This window comes from Terrapene carolina, unplaced genomic scaffold, assembly GCF_002925995.2.
Source record: "Terrapene carolina triunguis isolate 2854851 unplaced genomic scaffold, T_m_triunguis-2.0 Scaffold94, whole genome shotgun sequence".
Classification (NCBI taxonomy): Eukaryota; Metazoa; Chordata; order Testudines; family Emydidae; genus Terrapene; species Terrapene triunguis.
In genome coordinates this window covers 3,726,126-3,749,830 of record NW_020664445.1, presented here as the reverse complement: position 1 = coordinate 3,749,830, position 23,705 = coordinate 3,726,126, and the positions used below count along the sequence as shown (strand labels likewise).

Genomic DNA, 23,705 nt, shown 5'->3' with positions numbered 1-23,705 from the left:
ACTAAAACAAAGTACACAGTATGTACAGTTCTACCCTGGGGAGATGGTGAGAAAATGAACCACATGTGATATCCATCAGTCATGTCACTTAATGCCCTGGTGATGACAGTGTGATAAGATCATGTATAGACTAGATGCAGCTTTTGGGGCATATATAGTTAACTTGATGCAATCCTACAGACAGAGACTCTACTACTTTTGCTAGCAACATTTTCAGCTCTTACTGAGCATTGAGTTTAACTAATACCAACTCTAAAAGGTCTTTAGTGATTTGTTTAGTCTTTTTTCCAAAATAAAAAAACTGATAAGTAAAAGGCTACATGAGCATCCTTGCTTAGGCATGTTCTCATGTTATCTTTGGTGCCAGATAATCCCAAATGGTACTTCAGATGAGCAGTACTTAGGTACTGCTAACTCTATAACATGTGCTTAACTTATTCTGCATGTACCACTGATACTGTATCTTGCCACTTAAGTGGAAATGCACTTCCCAAAACTTCTTTCAAATAAGAGGGTGAAAAGGACTTGATTAGCTGTGAATAAAATCCTAGAGAGTAAAATGGCTACAGAAACTGGATATGTTTTAATTAATACGTTAGGTTTGTATTCATGTTTGTTGGGTCTGTCTTAAATAGTAGCAACACCTGAATGTCTTGTGGGTAATTTTTATTATAGTACAGAACTGGAACGTGAGCTGAGGCTGACGGAATTGTTCAGAAATTTTTTTTAAAAGCAGTCAAGGAATTATTTAACTGGTATTCTTGGTTTCATGAATGTATTGAAACAGGAGGACAACCTCATAAAAGGAGGAGAACATCTGAGCCATCTGAAATTGAAGAGAGACTGGAATCTTTAATATGCAGAGTGGGAGAGAAGGTATGAGTAGCAATTTTTTCTGACAAGTTGAGCTATTGGTTTTGAATCCTTAGATGTAAGAGTTTAGGCTTCTGAGAGAGCTCTGTCTAGTACATGAATTGAGACTTTTGTATCAGTGGTTAGTAGTGTAATCCTCAATCTAGTGAGTGGGTGTTGGAGGGGAAAAAGGATACTGATGGAATAAATTCAAAAAGAGAAGTGTAGGGTTTTTATTGAGGGATTTTGATGGAGGAAGGTATAAACAAAATATAGAGTAAGAGGAAGATCCCAAATGCAGGGGATACTGCTATGGATGGGAATCAAAAAGTGAGGGTGGACAGGGAGAGAAGGGGAAAACCGGAAATACACTGAAGACAGCTCCAGAAAAAGACCAGTCTATTATAGAGAAGAAAAAATGGCATGAAGCCAGGTAACAAAAGAAGGTATAAAATAAGTAGTAAGTAGGACTGACTGGTTAGTGTTTGTAAATACTAACTTAATTTTAATTTCACCCAGTTTTCCATAAATACTTTAGTCATATTCTCCTAGCTCTAACTCAGTGGGTCTCAAACTTCATTACTGGCTTCCCCTTTCACATCGCAAGCCTCTGAGTGCGACCCCCCCCCCCATAAATTAAACACACTGTTTAATATATTTAATACCATTATAAATGCTGGAGGCAAGCAGGGTTTGGGGTGGAGGTTGACAGCTCATGACCCCCCCATGTAATGACATCACGGCCCCCTGAGGGGTCCCGACCCCCAGTTTGAGAACCCCTGCTCTAACTGGATACTACTCTGTGGATATATTGCTTGTTGAACACTGGCAAAATTAATTGAATAGTATGCTCACTAACTTTTCCTGCTGTCCAGATTGCTAAAATAGTAAAAACCTTAGAAATGCCTTTGTGGAAAGCTAATTGGCAATGTTTCAATTAAATACAGTACACAACTGTTCTAATTCTTTAAATTTCAGGGGGCATGGCAGCACAGATATCTCACTTGGATGGTAGGCCCTGTATGTTTCACAATCCAGGCTATAGATACTTAAGGGATTGTTTTAGTTCTCTTTTTAAAAACATTTAAATGAGATTAGGATGGTCCTCCCCCTTAATATATTTGCAGTAGATTGAGAGTAACAAAGAAATAAAAATGGACTGCCTTCAACAGTTCTGTGTGGAATTCAGGAGGTATTGCATCACTCCCACTAAAAAACAAAATGCAAAATTTTATTCTTACCCAGATTTATCTTTTATCAATAGGAGCACAATAAAATAGTCTTCTATTCAAACAGGCTTGTTACTGAAGGATTGGCTGGCTATCTCTTAATTTGGTTGTGATGGGTTTCTAATTATCTCCTTTCTTAGAGTACTTCTTCTTTGGAGAGCAACTTGGAAGGCCTAGCTGGTGTCTTGGAGGCTGATCTGCCGAACTACAAAAGCAAGATATTAAGAATTCTTTGTACAGTGTATGTATGCCAAAGATTTGTGGAGCCAGGTGATGATGTATTATCTACACTAAATGCTTTTCAAACATACATGACATATTTAAAATGTTCCTGTGAACAGCTCGTACATTACTGACACTTTAAGTTTACTTTTAGCCAAGGAAATTGGCAACAGTAACAACTGGAGGAAAAACTAACATACACACTGCATTCTCTTAAGACGGGGTGGGCAAACTACGGCCCTCCAGACATTTTAACCCGGCCCTCGAGCTGCAGCTAGGGAGCGGGGTCCGGGGCTTGCCCCGCTCCGGTGCTCCAGCCGAGGAGCAGGGTCAAGGGCTTGCCCTGCTCTGTGTGGCTCCTGGAAGCAGTGGCATGTCTTTATCCCCCCTCCACCCCCCAGCTCCTATGTGTAGGGGCAGCCATGGGGCTCCACACACTGCCCCCGCCCCAAGCACCTCCCCTGCAGCTCTCATTGGCCAGAAACCGCGGCTAATGGGAGCTGCAGGGGCGTCGCACAGAGCTTCCTGGCCGCGCCTCTGCATAGGAGCCGGAATGGGGACATACCTCAAGCAGCTCCCAGAAGCAGCGTCAAGCGCTGCCTGGAGCCTGCACCCCTGCCCTCCTCTCACACCTCAACCCCCTGCCCAAGACCTGATCCCACTCCCCGAACTCCTCGGTCCCAGCCTGGAGTACCCTCCTGCACCCCCCAACACCTCATTCCCAGCCCCCACCCCCACAGAGCCCTCACCCACTGCTGGAGCCTTCACCCCCTCCCACACCCCAACCCCCAATTTCATGAGCATTCATGGCCCGCCATACAATTTCAATACCCAGATGTGGCCCTCGAGCCAAAAAGTTTGCCCACCCCTGTCTTAAGGACTTAATCTGCTCCAAGAGCAGTTAAGCAGACAGAGGGTCCCAGACCTACTCCCCACCATTGCAAGCCATCTTTCATTATTGGTAGTGTGGGTCTGCAGGGGAGGGCCTTGATGCTGAGCCACCTCAGATGAAGCTGTCAACTGGTAGCATTTCTTCTGGCCCTTGGTGTTGCATTTTTATACTTTCTGTATCTTGTATAAGATGAGGTGCTAAGCTCCAGGGTAAGTGAAATTAGAATTGAATGCACGGTCAAATGATATTATAGCCACGCTTTTCTGACAATTGTAATGCAAGTTACAATCTTAGTCAAGTAGTTAATTTGTTTCCCACAACAGTAATGCAAGTGTCAAGATATAAAAGTACACATGAATACAAAACATAGTTAAGGAGATGACCTAAAATTATCATCGGAACAATCCCTTTGAATTTCTTAAGCACTTTCCATTTAAAATCAGTCATGTTGATGCAATAGCCTTTTTGTGTTTAAATTTTAACATTTTTATATGCAATGCAAAATGCACCTCATCTTACACAAGATACAGAAAGTATAGAGTCTCTTATGTATTCCTGATGTTTCACTGTATTTAAAGGAATTACACAAGGGCAAACAAAAAGTACTAGTTTAGTAGGGCATAAAAATCTTCACAGCCTTTAGCTCTTGAATGGCTTAGTCATATTCATATAAAAATATATATGAAATGGATGAGAAAAGAGGGTGTGAGAATCATTATTTCTACTCTTGTTTAGTTTTTTTTTAAAAACCTACAAAAATTCAGTTTTAGGACTCTATGATCCTAAAATCTACTTTGACCCTTTCAAGTTCAGCTGCTGGTTCACTAAAATTAAATTGTGAGTCTTCTGTAAAATGATGCTGTCTTGTGGCTTTTAAACTTCAAAGCCTCTTTATAAAATAGTTCTCAAAACACCTCTATAAAGTGTTTAAAATTTCCAATAAATGCCATTCTAGGCTCTTGTGCCATTTTTATTGTCAACAACAACTTCTATCCAATTCACATTAACTTCAATGTGAGACAGAAGCTACCACTGACGGATATTAATGCATATGACACAGATTAACATCTGATGCAATATTTTGTCTTTTTTGCATTTCAATCAGTGCACGTCTGTTACCAGAAAAGCTTACCGTTTACACAACACTAGTTGGGTTGCTGAACGCCAGGAACTACAATTTTGGTGGGGAATTTGTAGAAGCTATGATTCGTCAGCTCAAAGAATGTTTGAAAGCCAATATGTATAATGAAGCTGTGTATTTAGTAAGTAGTATTTTTTTTTCACCTCTTATGCTCCTTTCCCCTTAACCTGATGTGCTGTCCCTGTTACACCTGTGAGAAGTAGGGTGTCTCTAATTGTGATCCTGGAGAAACTGGTCTGTTCTAAAGTCAACATGCAGTATTCCATAGGTGTACTAGAAGAAGATGTGAGGTGTGCAAGAGATTTTTCCTCCCAAAAGAAATAATTGTAATTCATTCTTTTAGAGAGCGACTAAGCCCTGCCACTTAAACTATGTCATAATAAAGTATGCATTGTTCAGGGAGGGACTCTTTTTACACTGCATGCTTCCTTCGTGCTACTAGACAAGTGCTAGTAACTTTTTTGTCCTAGTAGTTTGTTTTAGTAGCTGAATGAATATTTATATTTGTTGTCAGGTCTCAGACTTGCAATTACTTCAGCAAGTTTGTAGTAAGAGAATAGTTTAAAAATGTATAACATCAGAACTTTTCTTTACCTTATTAGGTTCGTTTTCTATCTGACCTTGTGAATTGTCATGTAATAGCTGCACCTTCAATGGTAGCCATGTTTGAGAACTTTGTGAGTGTGACTCAAGAGGAAGACGTGCCCCAGGTAAGCAAAGGAGTTTTTACTTTGTGGATGACTTGCTATTCCATCAAGAATTTTTCACAGCCAAGCACTTACAGTACCAGCAATGTAAGGGGTTAAAATGGGCTGGCGCAATGGTAAATTCCCTAAATGGGTTGCTGACTATAGTTCCATAGTATGGCTAGACGGTAGCAGTGGCAATTGGAGAAAAAATACAGTAAGTACTTGGCCCTTATACAGTCAGTCGGCTCAGATGGCTTTCTTTACGTTCAAATTTGGCATATACATAATCCTCAGACTCTGCCAAGTTTGTGTCTGTAACTTTAAAATACTGATCTAATCTGAAAAATGACTCTAAAAATGGCTTTTGTCACTCAGTGACTTTCAAATTAATTACGACCCAATTTTACAAGAAAAAAATTTATTTTCTAACAGCCGGCCATGCAAATCCACCATGGTCTCTGAGAATCAGATTGTGCACTTTGCTTCTTCTGCATCATCATCAGTAGTGTAAAGATTCTGAAGGCCAGATGAGGGCCTCAGGGACACCCATGCAATTTCATTGTCTTCAAGTGATTTAGACAAAGAATCAGGGAAAGGACCAGTTGGAGTCCTATTCCCCCAAGCCCTACACCCATTTCCTGGGGAAGGCTTGAGAATAATATCCTCACCAATTGGTACAGGTGAACACAGACCCAAACCCTTGGATCTTAAGAACAATGAAAAATCAATCGGGTTCTTGAAAGAAGAATTGTAATTAAAGAAAAGGTAAAAGAATCACCTCTGTAAAATCAGGATGGTAAGTACTTTACAGAATAACAAAAGATTCAAAAACACAGTGGATTTCCCCTCTAGGCAAAACTTTAAAGTTACAAAAACAGGGATAAACCTCCCTCTTAGCACAGGGAAAATTCACAAGCTAAAACAAAAGATAACCTAATGCATTTCTTTCCTATTACTTACTATTTCTGCAATACTAGATGCTTAGTCCAGGTATGCTTAAGGAGATGTATTTTTCCTTCCCTGGTTCCTTGCTGACTCGAAGAGAACAAAAACAAAGACACAAACAAAAACCTTCCCCCACAGATTTGAAAGTATCTTCTCCCCTTATTGGTCCTTTTGGTCAGGTGCCAACCAGGTTATCTGAGCTTCTTTACCCTGTAAAGGGTTAATTCCTCTTTTACCTGTAAACGGTTAAGAGGGATTTTATGCTACCCTTAGCTGTATGTTTATGACAGTCTTCAAACAGACTTTTCACATAGAACTGAAAGTTAGAAAACAATTGTATTCATAGAATATCAGGGTTGGAAGGGACCTCAAGAGGTCATCTAGTCCAACCCCCTGCTCAAAGCAGGACCAATTCCCACCTAAATCATCCCAGCCAGGGCTTTGTCAAGCCTGACCTTAAAAACCTCCAAGGAAGGAGATTCCATCACCTCCCTAGGTAACCCATTCCAGTGCTTCACCACCTTCCTAGTGAAATAGTTTTTCCTAATATCCAACCTAAACCTCCCCCACTGCAACTTGAGACCATTACTCCTTGTTCTGTCATCAGGTATCACTGAGAACAGTCTAGATCCATCCTCTTTGGAACCCCCTTTCAGGTAGTTGAAAGCAGCTATCAAATCCCCCCTTATTCTTCTCTTCTGCAGACTAAACAATCCCAGTTCCCTCAGCCTCTCCTCATAAGTCATGTGCTCCAGCCCCCTAATCATTTTTGTTGCCCTCCTCTGGACTCTTTCCAATTTTTCCACATCCATCTTGTAGTGTGGGGCCCAAAACTGGACACAGTACTCCAGATGAGGCTCACCAATGTCGAATAGAGGGGAATGATCACGTCCCTCGATCTGCTGGCAATTCCCCTACTTATACAGCCCAAAGTGCCGTTAGCCTTCTTGGCAACAAGGACACACCGTTGACTCATATGCAGCTTTTCGTCCACTGTAACCCCTAGGTCCTTTTCTGCAGAACTGCTGCCTAGCCATTTGGTCTCTAGTCTGTAACAGTGAATGGGATTCTTCCGTCCTAAGTGCAGGACTTCTGCACTTGTCCTTTTTGAAACTCATCAGATTTCTTTTGGCCCAATCCTCGAATTTGTCTAGGTCCCTCTGTATCCTATCCCTACCCTCCAGCGTATCTACCACTCCTCCCAGTTCAGTGTCATCTGCAAAGTTGCTGAGAGTGCAGTCCACGCCATCCTCCAGATCATTAATGAAGATATTGAACAAAACCGGCCCCAGGACCGACCCTTGGGGCACTCCGCTTGAAACCGGCTGCCAACTAGACATGGAGCCGTTGATCACTACCCATTGAGCCCGATGATCTAGCCAGCTTTCTATCCACCTTACAGTCCATTCATCCAGCCCATACTTCTTTAACTTGCCGGCAAGAATACTGTGGGGATACAGAAGTCATAATTGAATACAGGTCTTGTCTTTATGAAAGTTGGCAGATACGCTTTTGAATACACCCGTAGGGGAGCACTCATGATGAAAGAGGCCATTTTTACAGACTATTCTTTTAAAGCATAGTTCTATTTTGAAAAGCAATTCTCAACTTCAATTTGAACCAAAATTTTAATGTTGTTAAAAACTACATTTTTTTTTTTTTTTTTTTTGCAATGAGAACCTGAGACTGTTAAAAACAGACAATGGAATTTTATTATGCTTTCCTGCAGTGTTTGAAACACAACCTGTATGTTAGTGATTGGTTTCATTGGCCAAAGAGCACACGTAGTGGCAAGTAAATTGGTTTTTTTTTTTTAATATTTACTGCTTCTAATCTAAAATATTGATGAGATAAAGATTCCTTTATCTCTAAGTTGACTGCTAAATCATTACAATTAATATTGCCAATGCACAATATTTTTACCTTACCAACTTAAGTATGTATGCGGTGTAGTTGTAGTCATTGTCAGTCCCAGGATATTAGAAAGACAAGGTGAGTGAGGTAATATCTTTCTTCTAATTCTTTTAAGAAGTTAGTCCAATTAAAAGATACTACCTCGACCACCTTGTCTTAACTTAAGTGTGGTTATCCAAATACTTAATGTCATGAACATGCATATATCTGAGATCCATACATTGAAATACATTCATGCTTTCAAACCCAGAGCTGCTGAACACATCTTTGGGTTCTGGTGGCTGTGAACTAGCATTGAAGTATAGCTGCACTTCTAAAGTAATGGTTATTTCTTTGATTCTAGGTGATTTTTTCCATAGTATTCAAAGGAACTTATTCTCTCTAATCCTTGCCAAGTAAAATGGGATGCTTCTTGAGAAATTCCTTAATTTTTTTTGGTCCTTGTTCTCTGCAGGTGCGATGTGACTGGTATGTGTTTGCATTTCTGTCATCTCTGCCCTGGGTTGGAAAAGAACTGTATGAGAAAAAGGACGCTGAGATGGACCGCATTTTGTCCCAGACTGAAAGCTATTTGAAGTAAGACTACAGCCAACATCAATCCCCTCTTTCCTGATACCTGGTGAAATGTAGAATAAATAGCTTTGCTTATTGGTCATTCAAAAGTAATCTAAAATTGTAAAACTTGATAATTCTCAGAAGTCTGACACAGTGAAATGGCATAGATTGTGGGATTTTTTTAACACTAAACGATTTAAGCACCTCTTTCATACTAGTAGATGTTCCTAGTTCTTTCCAGTTGTCCAAAACTTGTTTAATTTTTATAATTGTGATGCAAAAACGCTAGAACTCTGTTAATTTTGGATTGTTCCTTTAACAGCAGCTCATTAAAGATATAGGACTTGTCTTTACTGCAGTGTTGGTTTGTGTGGTGCCCCAACCCAACTCCTGTCCACATACAGATCTATAGCTTAAGTTAAATAGTGCTTTAAACTTGAGCTCGCTGGCCAGTTGGGCTATGGGTTGAAGCTTGAGTGCTGCTAACACTCAAGCTAAGAATGTGGTGGGGGTTCAACTTCTCTGTGTTTCTTTTCAAACACTGGATGCTGCTAATAGTCACTCTGTGCTGCGAAATGTCCACTATACCTGGATGAGTTAACTCAACACTGTAGATAACTCAACACTGCAGCGAGGACAACCCATAGTAGCACTTTAAATAATACCTGACAGATTAGTAAATGTTAGTTTACTACAAAGCTACTCAGCTGAAGAGCTCAAATGCTGTACATGCACAATAGAAAACATTACTTTGTCTAGATTACAGTTTTAAAATGGATAGCTTTTCTTTCTATATGTAATAGACGGCGTCAGAAGATCCATGTACCCATGTTACAAGTTTGGTCTGCTGACAAACCACATCCACAAGAAGAGGTAAATGGATTTTATTTGCTATGTAGTAACAAAAGTAGAAAAATCTGGGGCTAAAGGACTTTTTTTTTCTTTTGAAAGTTATCTTGTTGAAGCAAATATTTCTCCCTTTCCCCATGTTTTCTGTTATCCCCAGTAGGTTCTAGGTCCAGCTGTCTTCAATTTCTCAGGTCTAAACCTATGCAAAACTTGGTCATTCTACGGGGAGACACTTGTTTTCTGGCACCCCACTTAAGAAAACACTTGCTGCTCAATTGAGCAGTGGTTGCAGACTGAGATCACTGAAGGAAGAGTTCTGTGAGGCTCCCTTTTTTGGGTATCATGATGGAACTAGTTATCTAGTCACCATTTGGGAGAGTTATTGTGTTGAAAACAACACTGACCTTGACAGAAAGGGAACCTGCACTGTTTGCCCTTCTGTGACCTCATTCTTTGCAGCTGTCTTGTGTTCACCAGTAGGTTTGATTTCTGAGTGGCCTTTTGTCTCCTTCACGCTCGAAAGGACCCCACCTGCTGTCGTGTGGCAAGAAGCACAGGCAGCACTCCCACTCCTCCCCCCTAGAAGACATGTATGAAGAGTTGCATTGATAGTGGTGGCCAGGGATCCCAGCTTGGCCGCCTCATGTGGGAAATCAGAGGAACTGTTTTCCTGTGAAATGCAGGACTATTAGCATAGTTCAGCCCCTCTGTAACATAGCAGGCAATGGAGCAGCACAAGGGGCTCAGAGAAAGATGCTCCCCCTTCAGCGAATGTGTTCAGTACTCTTGACCCCTCCCACTCAAGATTGTAGCATCTCCTTAGGCTCTGAAGCTTGATGTGTCTCTGAAGCTCCCAGGAAAAGCTCTGTCACAGAGTAAGCATAGACTCTGAGTAAGAGCCAGGGATGATGGATTCTGCTTAAAAGTGGGGGGTCACGAGGCCCTGGTCAAGCCAGAAGCTGGGATGGGGGCCCCAAGAGCAGACCCCGACCCATGCTGCGTGACCCCCCCGCCATCCCGGGCAGGTGGAGGCTCCACAGCTGCCCACGTGGCTCATACCCCGCTCCGGCTTCCAGCCTGGCAGTGGGGCCGAAGAGCTGGAGCTGGGCCAATGTAAGAGCTGCTCAGGCAGCTGTGGGGAGCCACGGACCCTCCACTTGCCCTGGGTGGGGCGGGGGGGTCTGGGGGCGGGGACCTGGGCCTGAGGCTGCTCTTGGTGGGGAGAGGGGGGAGACCCTCCCACCCCAGGTAGGTGGATGGTCCATGCTCCCCACAGCTTCTCAGGGCCACTCTTACCTGGGACAGGATCCACTTGTGGCCTGCCCAACAGGCAGGGCCTTGGGGGGGGAAGAGGAGGGGCAGGGGGCCGAGTCTGTGGCAAAAAGTGGATGGGCCAGGCCTCGGGGGGAAGGGGGGCGTCCTGGTGCCCCTGGTAAGAGGTACTGTGATCCAGTCGATATGGACTTCTGGGTGTGCTAGATTCTGCACTGAAGGCTCATCAAGCAAAGAGGGAATACAACTCCTCACCCCCTGTCCTCATGGGAACGTGCTACCACCAGGATATTGAGAAGCTACAGGCAAGATGCAAAATGTATAGGGATGTAGCATGTTTAAAAGTGCTGATTACTGAGTCAAAGTATCAATCAATTTCTGAAAGATTCTCTAACAAAGTTTTAATTTTGTTTTCTAAAGTCAAGAAATACAGCAAATAAGAATTATAGCTTCTGTTGACCCGAAACATAGAAAACTGCACTTAGAAGCAATTGTCTCTTGTCTCAGTATTTCCCTTATTTTCTCTCATTTGTGACTTAGGAAATAATTTGCTGCTGCTCCTGCTTATGTTGAATGTATCATAGGCTTATATGCGCCCCATCACTAACAATAGTAGAGCACTGGGGTATTTTATTAGTAGTAGAATTTTAAAAGTGACAGCACTTGTGAATATGTGGAACTATGAAGGCTACTTTCTTCTGTGTCTAGAATTACTAAATTTAACCAAACATCAGTCTTTCCATCCTAAATGAATAGATGGTTGCTAATAAGCAGCCGAGCCAGATGCTTTGCTTTTCTGATTGTGTGAGCGATAGAGTTCGGTAATGAAGAAATCCTTTTTTGGAAAATGCCTGGCGGTCTGAAGGGCTTTCTGGAGTGGCTGATGGAGAAACTAAGCTCTTGCAAGTGACGATATAGAACTTTGTAATTTCCTGAGATACTGTATCTGATATTTAAAAATATTTCCTGTCTTGTTTTCAGTATTTAGACTGCCTTTGGGCTCAGATTCAGAAGTTGAAAAAAGATCGCTGGCAGGAAAGACACATTCTGAGGCCCTATCTTGCCTTTGATAGCATCCTTTGTGAAGCACTGCAGCACAATCTGCCTCCTTTTACTCCACCACCTCACACTGAAGATTCAGTTTATCCTATGCCGAGAGTCATCTTTAGAATGTTTGACTACACAGATGATCCTGAGGTATGTGATCTTCAGGAGGTGGAGGAAAGTGAGGGTTTTGCATACTGACATCTAAATCTAAAGCAAGGGTCACAAAGCTGGTGGAAACCCAGGCCAGTGCAGGGTGAGACTTCCCCTTTTTATGGAGTGTGAAGATCAGCAGTAATGCTGTATGTTTTGATGCCACTGGGAAGACACCAACATGAAAAATTTACTTTGGCAGTTCATGTAATCATACATGTCAGCTTTGTTTGTTTGACAGTTGAAAATTGCCTGAGTTAATATCTTAACATATACAAACATTTATAATATGTCATAACGTATGTGTAAGATATATGATAAATGAATTTAAGGTGCACCTTTAGCTACCTCACTGTCTCACTGAGATGACTTCTGATGTTCCAAATCCCTGAGTAGCTTCAAACAGCTGAGTGGGTTTTTTAAAAAGTCTGCCAGAAAAACCTTCCCCCAAATACAGAATGTCCTTGTCTCCCCTCCACCAAAATGTACCTGGGCCCAAAGGGTGCAATGTTCTGTCCTAGAACATTAATAACTTTTCTTCAAAAAAATCAAAGCATTCAAGTCTGTTGTTACACTACCTTGCTGAGCTAGAAACAGGATCCTTATGCTGTTGAAAATGGGAGAATCTCTGCTTCTGATGAGACCTAGTGCTTGAAATAACCGACTTTGAATTGTGGCACTTTCAGGTGTAGTAAAATTACTGGATCACCTGCAGAGCCCTGTACATTTAGGGTGCATGGTAACTATTGCGCTTGGCTTAACAGGCAGAAATACATTAAAAAAACCTCCATGAAGCTTTTAGATTTTATAAAATAATTGTAGAAGTTATTCAGTAATATGTGGTATACATAGCACATGATACCATGGTTTAAATGTTTTCTTGGTACTCATTTGGGATGGTTGGCCTAGCTCTTGGCTTTTGCAGTTTGTGAGTAGTGCAGTGTTATGCCAGACTCTCATCAATAAAACCATTATACCATGTTGTCATGTATTCTGTTTTAAAACTTTTTAAACAGTGCCAAATACTACACACAATAATTTTAACCTCCTGTGTATTCAAAAATGTTTTATAAATCTCCCTGTGAACAGGAGCTGGTATCCTAATCATTCTGGGAAGAGCAAGTAACCTTCTCACTGCTATTGATTGCCTTTCTAGGACCATTGGTATAATCTGAGAATGCATTACCATTAAATAGCGATACATTTAGTGAGCTACTCCTGTCTATTTTAGTATATTTTTGTAACCCTTTATTATATCTGGAAACATGAAAAGCCTGCCCGGTGTGGGAAGTGAGAAGTCAACTTTGCTTGCTATAAATGTGGGAAGGGGGTGCTTCGAATCTTGTTTCATCTGGTTGATATGAATGACATAGTCTGACCTTCCTTGTGGTAGCTGAAAAGATGCAGTATCAGTGTGCCTATTGATGTGGTCCTTATGTGTAGAGTAACTCTTATTATGAATTGTAGACATTTTGTGTAATGTTCAGAAGCAGTTGGGGTAAAGGTGGTGTACGGGGCAGTGGGGAATATGATAGGATGAAATTGTACAGAAGAGCTGAATATATTCTTGGAAGCTCAGGTTAAAAACAACGTTGAGTGCTGAAAATGACCAGTAACTGGTCAAAACAGGCGCAGCTGAAATTGTAGCTGGGTATTAGAAGTTTAATATAATTAACCTGTGGTCTCATCTACAAACAAGACAACCTGATACAAAAACCTAGATATGAGTTCTAGTGCTGTCTGTGTTTTGTTTGAAATTGTCTTTAAAGATGTCATTTTATTTGAAACTAGCCCTTTGTATTTTAGCAGTTTAAAACACTTGATGAAACAGATTGCTGTTGGGTATAAAAACTTCCTCTAAGCAAACAAAGTGTTAAATCCCTGTGAATAATTATCAGAACTACAAAAACAACGAGGAGTCCGGTGGCACCTTAAAGACTAACAGATTTATTTGGGCATAAGTTTTCGTGGGTAAAAAACCCACTTCTTCAGATGCATGGAGTGAAAATTACAGATGCAGGCATAAATATACTGGCACATGAAGAGAAGGGAGTTACCTTACAAGTGGAGAGCCAGTGTAGACAAGGCCAATTCAGTCAGGGTGGATGTGGTCCACTCCCAATAATTGATGAGGAGGTGTCAATACCAAGAGAGGGAAAATTGCTTTTGTAGTGAGCCAGCCACTCCCGGTCCCTATTCAAGCCCAAATTAATGGTGTTAAATTTGCAAATGAATTGTAGCTCTGCAGTTTCTCTTTGAAGTCTGTTTTTGAAGTGTTTTTTGTTGAGGGATGGCTACTTTTAAATCTGTTGTTGAATGTCCAGGAAGATTTGAAGTGTTCTCCTACTGGCTTTTGTATGTTACCATTCCTGATGTCTGATTTGTGTCCATTTATCCTTTTACGTAGTGACTGTCCGGTTTGGCCAATGTACATGGCAGAGAGGCATTGCTGGCACATGATGGCATATATCACATTGGTAGATGTGCAGGTGAATGAGCCCTTGATGGTGTGGCTGATGTGGTTGGGTCCTCTGATGTCGCTAGAGTATATATGGGGACAGAGTAGGCAACGGGGTTTGTTACAGGGATTGGTTCCTGGGTTAGTGTTTCTGTGGTGTAGTGTGTAGTTGCTGATGAGTATTTGCTTCAGGTTGGGGGTCTGTCTGTAAGCAAGGACTAGCCTGCCTCCCAAGGTCTGTGAGAGTGAGGGATCGTATTCCAGGATAGGTTGTAGATCGATGATGATGTGCTGGAGAGGTTTTAGCTGGGGGCTGTACGTGATGGCTAGTGGTGTTCTGTTATTTTCCTTGGGCCTGTCCTGTAGTAGGTGACTTCTGGGTACCCGTCTCACTCTGTCATTCTGTTTCCTCACTTCCCCAGAACGAGTCACTTTTCTAACTTGTAACAGTGACTTTTCATATATCTTAATTCTTTTTTTAATAGGGTCCTGTTATGCCTGGCAGTCATTCAGTTGAGAGATTTGTAATAGAAGAGAATCTTCACTGCATCATCAAATCCCACTGGAAAGAGAGAAAAACGTGGTAAGAAGTCTTTTCACTGAGTGAATAAAGGAAAAGTGATATGATACCACAATACCCCTTCCTGAATTTTTTTAGCTTTCTGTCTTGAGCATCGTGACTTTCACGGGAGACCTTTAAAATCCTGAAATGACTGTTGCCCAGAAGCTTGAGATGAAGTTAGGAAGTTAGAAAAACAGGCATTCCACTAAGATTTTAAATTTAAAATTACTTCCAAAAAAGAGCCAGTAGCCTTAGTGATAAACAGGCAGGATTTGTGTTTGTGGCAAGGGGTCTTGCACAATGACTGGTACAGCTTTCTGATTCCACAGAAACTAGAAATCCTGTGTTCTTGTGAAGACTGACTGTTACAATTAACGGGAGGATTCCTGTCTTAATTTCCACAAGGGAAGTGGAAAGACTATCTAGAGGTAGTTATAAATTAGTGCAAGTAGACTAGGCTTAGAATAATTGAAGAGTAGCATTATTTTCCTTTGGGACAAATGCTGGCTAATGAAGCGTTCATTAAACGATACTGCAAAAGTCAGAAGGCTTCTTGTATTTTCCATTAGCTTGTCCTATATTCAAATATCAATGGTAAAATAAGGGCCATGGGGAGGTGGCTCAGCAGGCACTTGCTAATGAGATAGACTCTTCGTTTTGGTTCATAAATCAAATCCAGGCAAGGCAAGTGGTGACTGACAGGTTTTTGTCTGGCTTATATGAGCTGAGTTTGGTTTCAGTCCAGTTTTCAGGTGGGCAGGTACCAACATTATGCAGACTACCACAAAACTTATACTAGATGGTATCTTTGTTAGTAGTTTGAGTATTCAAGACTTGCATATGCATGGAAATGAACATGTCCCTCCAGGTTATGGTTCAGGCGTATCTGTGGATAAGCTTGCACTGATGCTTGTGTTGCACCTGTTGTGTGTGTAAATAGTTGACTTCAGTCTTCAGACCTGTCAATCTGACAGCCTTCATGCAAAAAAAGAACTATTCCATAAATCATCATTTCTTGGTACCTAGACCATATCTAATGTGTTGCATTCTAACTTGCATATATTTATTTTTGCAGTGCTGCACAGCTACTGAGCTATCCAGGAAATAACAAGATCCCTTTGAACTATCACATAGTTGAGGTATGCATTTTACACACTGCATCTTGTGCACATACTTGATACCTTTACTTCCTAAATAGACTCCAAACCATTGTAGTCCATTCTTTGGGTATCAGAGTGGCCTGAAGGCTAGGGTGTAGTTTCTCACTGACTTAAATTATCGTCCTGCAGTTTTAATGCATGGATCAAGTTCAGTTACCACTATTGCAATAGAATTTCAAATAATGGCATTTCCAAAGTTTTACCTGTGTTTTTTCGTAGCTGGCCAATGTACTGATTGGCCAATCATCTCTGAGATGGTCTTTCTTTAAGATTTTTAGAGCTGAAAAGAACTTACTTAAACCAAAAAAAACCCCAAAAAGCCTTTCTCTTACTACTTTTCTGAGTTGCTTAGAGCACTGTATGTCACGTCCCAAAAGGTTTTAGCTTTTAATTTGAAGTCAATTTCTGGCTGTTTAGTGATGTTTCTTTTTCCATAGTCACTTCTCCAGGTGGAGGGATTTTTAATGACTACAAATATGAGTGGGAAGACAAATGTAGGTTCTCAGTCAGTTCCTCTATTCAGAGAACTCTCAAAGGCTGATGCAGCCATGCAGAACTTTGTACATTAAACTGGACATAAGGTTGAATGTGGAGACTTGAGTGTTAACTGCAATTTGTTTTGCAAGGCCTCTATTAAAAAGCAAACATTAAGAACTAGGAAGTTCAGTTAAACTTACAAGCAGGTGGTAATCTTGTGGGTGAATGGCTAAGCAAAATCACTCCGGGAATTAAAGGTTTACAATCCAAAATCCCCACATATTTTAAAAACCAGGAATCTCATATTTTAAGGCTAACCAAACCACCTCGTCTCTACCCCTATTCAGGCCAAAGAAACATCAGAAATGGAGATTGCTTTATCTCTCCATAACAGTTTTATCTCATTAGTGGCTACAAATCCTAAACTGCCTTTAGTGTTAATCAGAGAGTGGTTGTACAGAATCTGGCATTGTGCTGGCCGTACACAATCTCCAAAAGAAATAATTTACCATTCCCAATTAAAGACTGCTTAAAGGCCTTCAAAAAATTCCAAATCAGAAACATACGTAGGGGCCTCCTCTTCAATCACTTATCTGAGTAGGATATGAAAGGAATAAGGTTTGTAGGTAAGAAGGTAACAAGGGGAAAGGGAAAGTGGGTATTACAGGTTGCTTAACCGTGACTGTTAACCTTCCTGTCTATGAATGTGTCTTTAACAAAACTACAATGTTCTTAGGTTTCTTCTGTCTGAGAAACTGGAAAATTCAGTGTTAGCAAAAAAACAAAACTGCTATGCTCTTGTAAGATCTCTAACATTCAAGTCAGTGAAGCAACCTTAATGCTAGTTCAAGTAATGCTTTTGTCTGGGGAATTTCCCTTCTTTTCGAAAAGTCATTTGAATAATAGAAATAATGTGAACTAACCAATAGAAAAGGAATGTCATTTAAGCTTCGATACATGTGTACTTCTGCCTCTGATGGAGGGCTAAGGTGCTCCATCTTTCCTCAAAGTGCCATGCAAACCATGCCCAGTTATGCTAGGTGCTTAAAGGATTCATGCCCTAGGGTTTAGCTCACTTCATCCCATAAAGTTTCTGAAGGCAGGCCCAGAACTCTTCCTTCCTCATTACAACTTGCTGTAAAAAAATCCAGGTTAGCCCCTCAGATGTGGGGCTCCTGTCCTGCAGTTGGTCTCTGATGAACAGTCCAGGTATCTAGCACTCAGTGCCTTGATGCATTTAGTACCCTGTCGACCCACATACTTGAGTGTCTTGTGCTAAGTGATGGCCCAGTGTGCCTTACTGTGTGCTGGATGAGATGATGGTGGAGTAGAATCATCAGTCTGAACTTGGTAGAGATCATCAGTGCCCTGATTGTCCTGTGGTTCCTTGGGGTACTGATGGTACTTACAAAGCAGGATGTGCCAATCTGAAGGTCCCATTTCAGCATTTAGTGACCTGTGGCATTTGTCATTTTAGAAACTTGGTCTTGTGCACCACATCTTGGGACACAGACCAGCCTCAATTCTGAGGCTGGATTAAATTAAACTCTTGGTCAGTCTTAACTGTGGTTACGTGCCAACCTCTCCATCACAAACTTTCTTAAATCAAGAGATTCTGACTAACGATCCTTTTGGGAAAACTAAAAGCTTTACCTTATTGTCCAGGAATAAGTTTCATCTTGTAACTTTTTTTTTTTTTTTTTGGCTTAAGAGATTCAAGTTGAAATCGCAGTCACTATTTAGGATGCTAACACATTTCTCATGTAACTTTTTGGAAGTCCATATGATTAGCCATTTATGATGGCAGCACGGGAGAATGCAGTGGTGTAGTAAAGGCCAAGATGGCAATTATGCATAATACTTATATTTCATTTTACAATTCTCAACCCAGAAGCAAATTACCTTAATTTCCTTACTGTTCTTGGTTCTCTTCTAATATTGCAGTAGCTCCTGCTGTAAGCACTCTAAACCTCCTCTTTTGATCGTTCTTAACTTCGGAAAACATGACTCTTTTGGGCTGCGATCTTCCTGGCTTGGCCTCATCAGAGGTGAAATTAGTTTTGGAATCTTTGAGTTAAATTGGTTAAGTAGACATTTGTACATGGTGTTTCTTAAATCACTGTGTTTTAATTAGAAATTTTGTGCATACTTAACTCAAACAGCTGTCTTGTTCGAGCTTGCCTCATTTAGGAATCGGCTGTACTTGAAGCAATGTTCGTCATTTTTAAAAATTGAATGTTTAAGGTCTTTAATGTATGCACAGTAGAATTTACTGTTAAGTCTTAATGATACTTCTAAAGCTAGAATCTCGGAATAATAGAGTGCAGTGAAGTGCTTTCACTTTGGATTGATATTTAACTCTGGTGTAGAATTTGAAGTGGCTGGGTTCTAAGGTATCAGGATCTCCATCAAGAACACACTAGGGTCAGATGGAGAACTTACAAAGCCCATTAAGTATTTTCTGTCCTTTAAAGGAAATGCAAAGGCATTAGCAGACTAACGCTAGGAACATTAGAGTTGAGTGAACAAGTAGTCAAGTCTAGAAATTCAGGGTTTATGTTGAAAATTGAACCTTTGTTGTGCCTTTTTGCAGTATTTTAGGGAATAACTACTTATCAAGTAAAATTACATAAAGAAAAGAACACTAGAGTTGCAAAGTCAGAGACTGAACGCGAATTCCTAATTTGGCAATGTTGTAGCTGTGCTGGTCCCACAATATTGGAGCGACAGGTGTAATATCTTTTACTGCGCTGACTTCTGTTGCTTACACAGAGTTCTTTAGGTCTGGGAAAGGTACACAGTGTCACAGCTAGATAGAACATGGAACAGATTGTTAAGCATAAGCAGGGCCGGCTCTAGGATTTTTGCTGCCCCAAGCAAAATCAATTTTGGCCGTCCCCCCCTGTCCCCCTCCCCCCCCCTCCCATTTTTTTTCTTATCCCACTCCCCGGCCCCGCCTCAACTCCACCCCTTCCCCAAATCCCCAGCCTTGCCTCCTCCTCCCCCCAGGCTCTCAAGCCTAGGAGGGAGGGGGAGAAGCGGCGCGCGAATCAGCTGTTTCACGTGCTGCGGCCACTCGGGATCTCCCCCTCCCTCCCAGGTTTGAGAGCCTGGGAGGGAGGGAGAGCAGCGGCGCGCGAATCAGCTGTTTCGTGCGCCACGACGCGCGAGCGGAGGTGAGCTAGGGCAGCCGGGGCACATTTTTAGGGGCGGCATTCTGGCGCTGGCCATGCCGCCCCTAAAAATGTGCCGCCCCAAGCACCAGCTTGTTTTGCTGGTGCCTAGAGCCGGCCCTGAGCATAAGGAGCTAATACATTGCAAGAGACCATTCAAGGTGAAGCGGGGAGTTGACACCTCTCCAATAGTGTGAAAAAGGAGGGTTAGTGAATCACAGCTTGTAATAATGAGCCATAAATCCATTGTCTTTGAGTCCATGATTTTTAGCTTCTAGCAAAGTTATGAATTTAAACTCCCAGGCTTGTTTTTAAGGTGTTGTGCAGGCTTTCTTTGAGGATGAGGACTGAGAGATCTGATATGGAGAGATGGTTTTCGTTAAAAATGTTTGCCCTCAAGTTGTATGGCATTTTTGTCTTTATCATTTTTTCTGTGTGACTTCATTCATGAGCTTAGTGATTGTCTCGTTTTCACCCATATTGTTGTTAGGGAATTAACGTTCTCTAGGAATTCTTAATTTGGCCCTGTAGCGAAGCGACGACTCACCAGCGCGGCACCTCCTGCTGGTTGTCTCGGGAATTAGCTCTCCAGCATAGGGAGCGCCTCCTCCTGGCTGGTGTCTCACCTGCTGCTGGCCCCCATGCCCTCCCGGACCCCGGTGCTCTTTACCTTGGGGTTCTGCCCACCGCAGTACCCCCACACACTGGGTCTCCCCTCCCAGGGAAACCCCCAACCCACCTTGCCTCAATGGCTACTGCCAGTCACCATCTAGCCCCTGCAGTCTGTAATGGCCACTCATCACTGGCAAGGGGGTCAGTACCTGCTGCCTTTGCCTATTCCCAGGCTGTATCTCTGCAGCCCCAGTACCTCTGTAGGCCTTCAACAAGGCCTGCAGCCTGGGGTTTTACCAGGCTGAAGCTCCCTTACCTTATTCCCCAGCACTGCTCCAGCTCCAGGTACCTTTTTCTCCCAGGCAGCCAGGTCCTTCTCTCTCCACAGCTAGAGAGAGACTCCTTCAGCTCCTGGCCCCCAGCCCTCTTATCAGGGCCAGCTGGGCCCTAATTGGGCTGGCCACACCTATGGTCAGCCACTCCCTCAGCTGCTCTCACTCCTTTTCCCAGCCGCAGCCCTCTCCAGGACTACTTTTAACCCCTGTTCTGCGGGAGTGGGGCAGCTGCCCCACTACAGGCCCCCTTTGTTCTTATCTATTATGATGGTCTTTATTACATGATCATATGTAATAAAGGACTCCTACTTGATTCCGTGTGCAGAGACGTGTATGGCTTGACTCTTTCAGTGTACTTAGCACTTTAATGAATTTCATGTACTTCGAGCAAAGCTCTCACTGACTGCAGTTGAAGTTGAATGTGCTCAGCACTCTTACAAATCAGACTCCAGATGTCTCAGATTGGGCACCCAAAAATGAGAAAACAGTGGCTACCTGTGAAAAATTTGTTTTGTGACTTGCCCATAATCTCTCAAACACTGTGGCAGAGACAGGGATATCCAGTACTCAAGGGTTGCAGTCAACTTTCTAAACCATGAGACCATCCTTTCTCCTCTTGCAGTCCTCTGCCTCACTTGACTATACTGTCCAACTTCTGAAAAAAGTGTGTCTGGGGTCAGACAGAAGGCAACAGCCTCATTAACTGTACAGCCCTGACTTCATTCCCTTCGCACAATTCATCCTGCTCACTGAATGAGGCAGGAGTTATCAATACATACACACAGGCAACCTTAATTTTGTGTTTTCCTTCTCTTGGCTGCTTGCCAGCACAAGATCATGGAGCACACAGATGAGACAGTCTCCCTGTTTGCAGTGCCTGTGCCTCATGTCAGAGCAGCCCTTGGCTTCCAGGAGCTTGGGAAGTCCTGCTCATCCCCAGAGTGGAGCATGCTTGATACAGATGGGATCTTCAGGGTTTGAGCATTGGCCTGCTAAACCCAGGGTTGTGAGTTCAATCCTTGAGGGGGCGATTTAGGGATTGGGGCAAAAATCTGTCTGGGGATTGGTCCTGCTTTGAGCAGGGGGTTGGACTAGATGACCTCCTGAGGTCCCTTCCAACCCTGATATTCTATTCTATTCTATTCTATTCTATTCTATTCTATTCAGAGAGCTTAGCTTCCAGACTCTAATATGTCTCTACTAAGCATGTACAAACTCCAATTTTCATTGGCTTATAACTTGGCCAGATTGAGGCAGATTTTCATGAGGACTGCAAATGGCAAATTCCTGACATCAGGGTGACGCCCTTCCAAAGATTGTTCCAGAGCATGGAGGCGCTAGAACAGGGGCTCCAGAGCCACATGCGGCTCTTCAGAAGTTAATATGCGGCTCCTTGTATAGGCACCAACTCCGGGGCTGGAGCTGCAGGCGCCAACTTTCTAATGTGCCGGGGGGTGCTCACTGCTCAACCCCTGGCTCTGCCACAGGCCCTGCCCCCACTCCACCCCTTCCCGCCCCCTTCTCTGAGCCTGCAGTGCCCTCGCTCCTCCTTCTCCCCCCCCCCCCCCCCCCCCCTGCATGCTACGTGATCGGGAGGTGCTGGGAGCGGGGTGGAGCTGGTGGGGGGGCTGCTGATGTATTACTGTGGCTCTTTGGCAATGTACATTGGTAAATTCTGGCTCCTTCTCAAGCTCAGGTTGGTCATCCCTGTGCTAGAACGTCTCAGTGAAATGGTTATGCATTTTTTAAATTTGGATAAAACATATTTTTTCAAACTTCATTCTGTGAAAGGGCTGAACCATTTGCTGCAATTTTCTCCCAAAAATCAACTTGATGCAGATCCAAACACCTGTTGTGGAGAATTTCAGACCAAGCAATTTAACTTTGTCAAAATGTTAATCAACTGAAAACAGGGTGTTAAAACAAGTGTTTGGCATTCTGAACTGTAGGCATCACTACCTGTGCTACTTATATCAATACAGATTGGATCTAATACAAATGTACATAGTGTGAGGTTTATAATACAGTGCAATTTTCAGACTTAGTTTGATTTTTTTTTTTAAATCTCTCATAGAAACTTGCAAAATAAGACAAGCTTAAAGAAAATTATTTCAGTAGCATTAATATTTAAAGCCACCTAGTTGAAACTTTGTTTTGCAGTATAGTTTGGAATGCTCCTAACTACTGAACTTTCTTTTTTTCAAATATAACTTAATTTATAGATTTTTGCAATATCTTAGGACAACATCAACTTAAATGTATTTTAACTGATTTCCTTAACCCCTTTAAATAAAAACTAAATGTTTTATTTTCCCCTTTTTGCTGTTTTACTTCTGTAACTTCTCTAGTTTGGGTCATGAAACTTAACTGACTACTTTTGTTTATGGTTTCACATTCAGGTTCTCACTGGTGCAATATTTTGATTGTAGACAATGCAGGAGAATAACTCCGTTTAAAAAAATGTTTTAATTGATAGTTTTACAAGACTCTTTTGTTTACAAGCCAATAGGGAGTCAAACTTAAGATGTCTCTCTCAAAATCAAGCCCACTTGGAAGATTGTACAGTAAGCTACTGTAGGGTGTTGAGTGAGTGGGAGAGTGGCATTTAAGGTGGTGGGTTTTTAGTGTCTCACTTTGTTGAGCAGGGGTCTCAAACTCCCAGTCCGTGAACCGCCCCAATGTGGCCCATGGGGCTCCAGCAGTTTTGGGGCCGGGTCTCTCCCTTGGCCCCATCTGCCGCTCCCCTGCCCCCAGGCGACTTACAATGGCCTGGGGCTCCGGCAGTGCAGCGGAGCTGAGCGGCGTCTGCCTGTCACTCCATGAGTCTGCCGGCCCCTCCCTGCGGCGGCAGGGCGGGGCTGTGCCTCCGTGCTGCCCCCGCCTCGAGTGCCCCTGTGGCCAATGGGAAGCTGCAGGGATTGTGCCTGGGGGCAGCAGCGTGCGAAGGCCCCTCCCCTAGCCTGCCCTGCCTTGGAGCCCCAGGTAAGCGCTGCGCTCCCCTCCCAGAGCCTGTACCCCTCCCCCTTCTCCCTCCCAGAGCCTGCAACCCCACCCCCTCCTCCTGCAGCCCTACCCCCTGGCCCAGCCCAGAGGCTGCACCCAAACTCATCCCAGAGCCTGCACCCCAGACCCCAACCTCACCCCTTCTGCACCCAAACTTCCTCCCAGAGC

At 42.7% G+C, this 23,705-nt stretch overlaps 1 protein-coding gene across 2 annotated transcripts in view; it reads left to right on the top strand.

Moving 5' to 3' along the window:
• The window catches only part of NCBP1 (nuclear cap binding protein subunit 1), a 47,606-nt gene that overhangs the window by 2,374 nt on the left and 21,527 nt on the right, over nucleotides 1–23,705 (top strand). The window contains exons 2-10 of one of the 2 annotated variants that reach the window (XM_024203094.2): nucleotides 788–876; nucleotides 2,222–2,322; nucleotides 4,301–4,457; nucleotides 4,939–5,046; nucleotides 8,339–8,460; nucleotides 9,243–9,312; nucleotides 11,542–11,757; nucleotides 14,701–14,798; nucleotides 15,853–15,916. In XM_024203094.2, the coding sequence (XP_024058862.1) occupies nucleotides 788–876; nucleotides 2,222–2,322; nucleotides 4,301–4,457; nucleotides 4,939–5,046; nucleotides 8,339–8,460; nucleotides 9,243–9,312; nucleotides 11,542–11,757; nucleotides 14,701–14,798; nucleotides 15,853–15,916 (1,025 nt within the window). Of the gene's footprint in view, nucleotides 1–787; nucleotides 877–2,221; nucleotides 2,352–4,300; nucleotides 4,458–4,938; nucleotides 5,047–8,338; nucleotides 8,461–9,242; nucleotides 9,313–11,541; nucleotides 11,758–14,700; nucleotides 14,799–15,852; nucleotides 15,917–23,705 lie in introns of those variants that run through there. The other variant, XM_024203101.1, reaches the window with a different exon arrangement.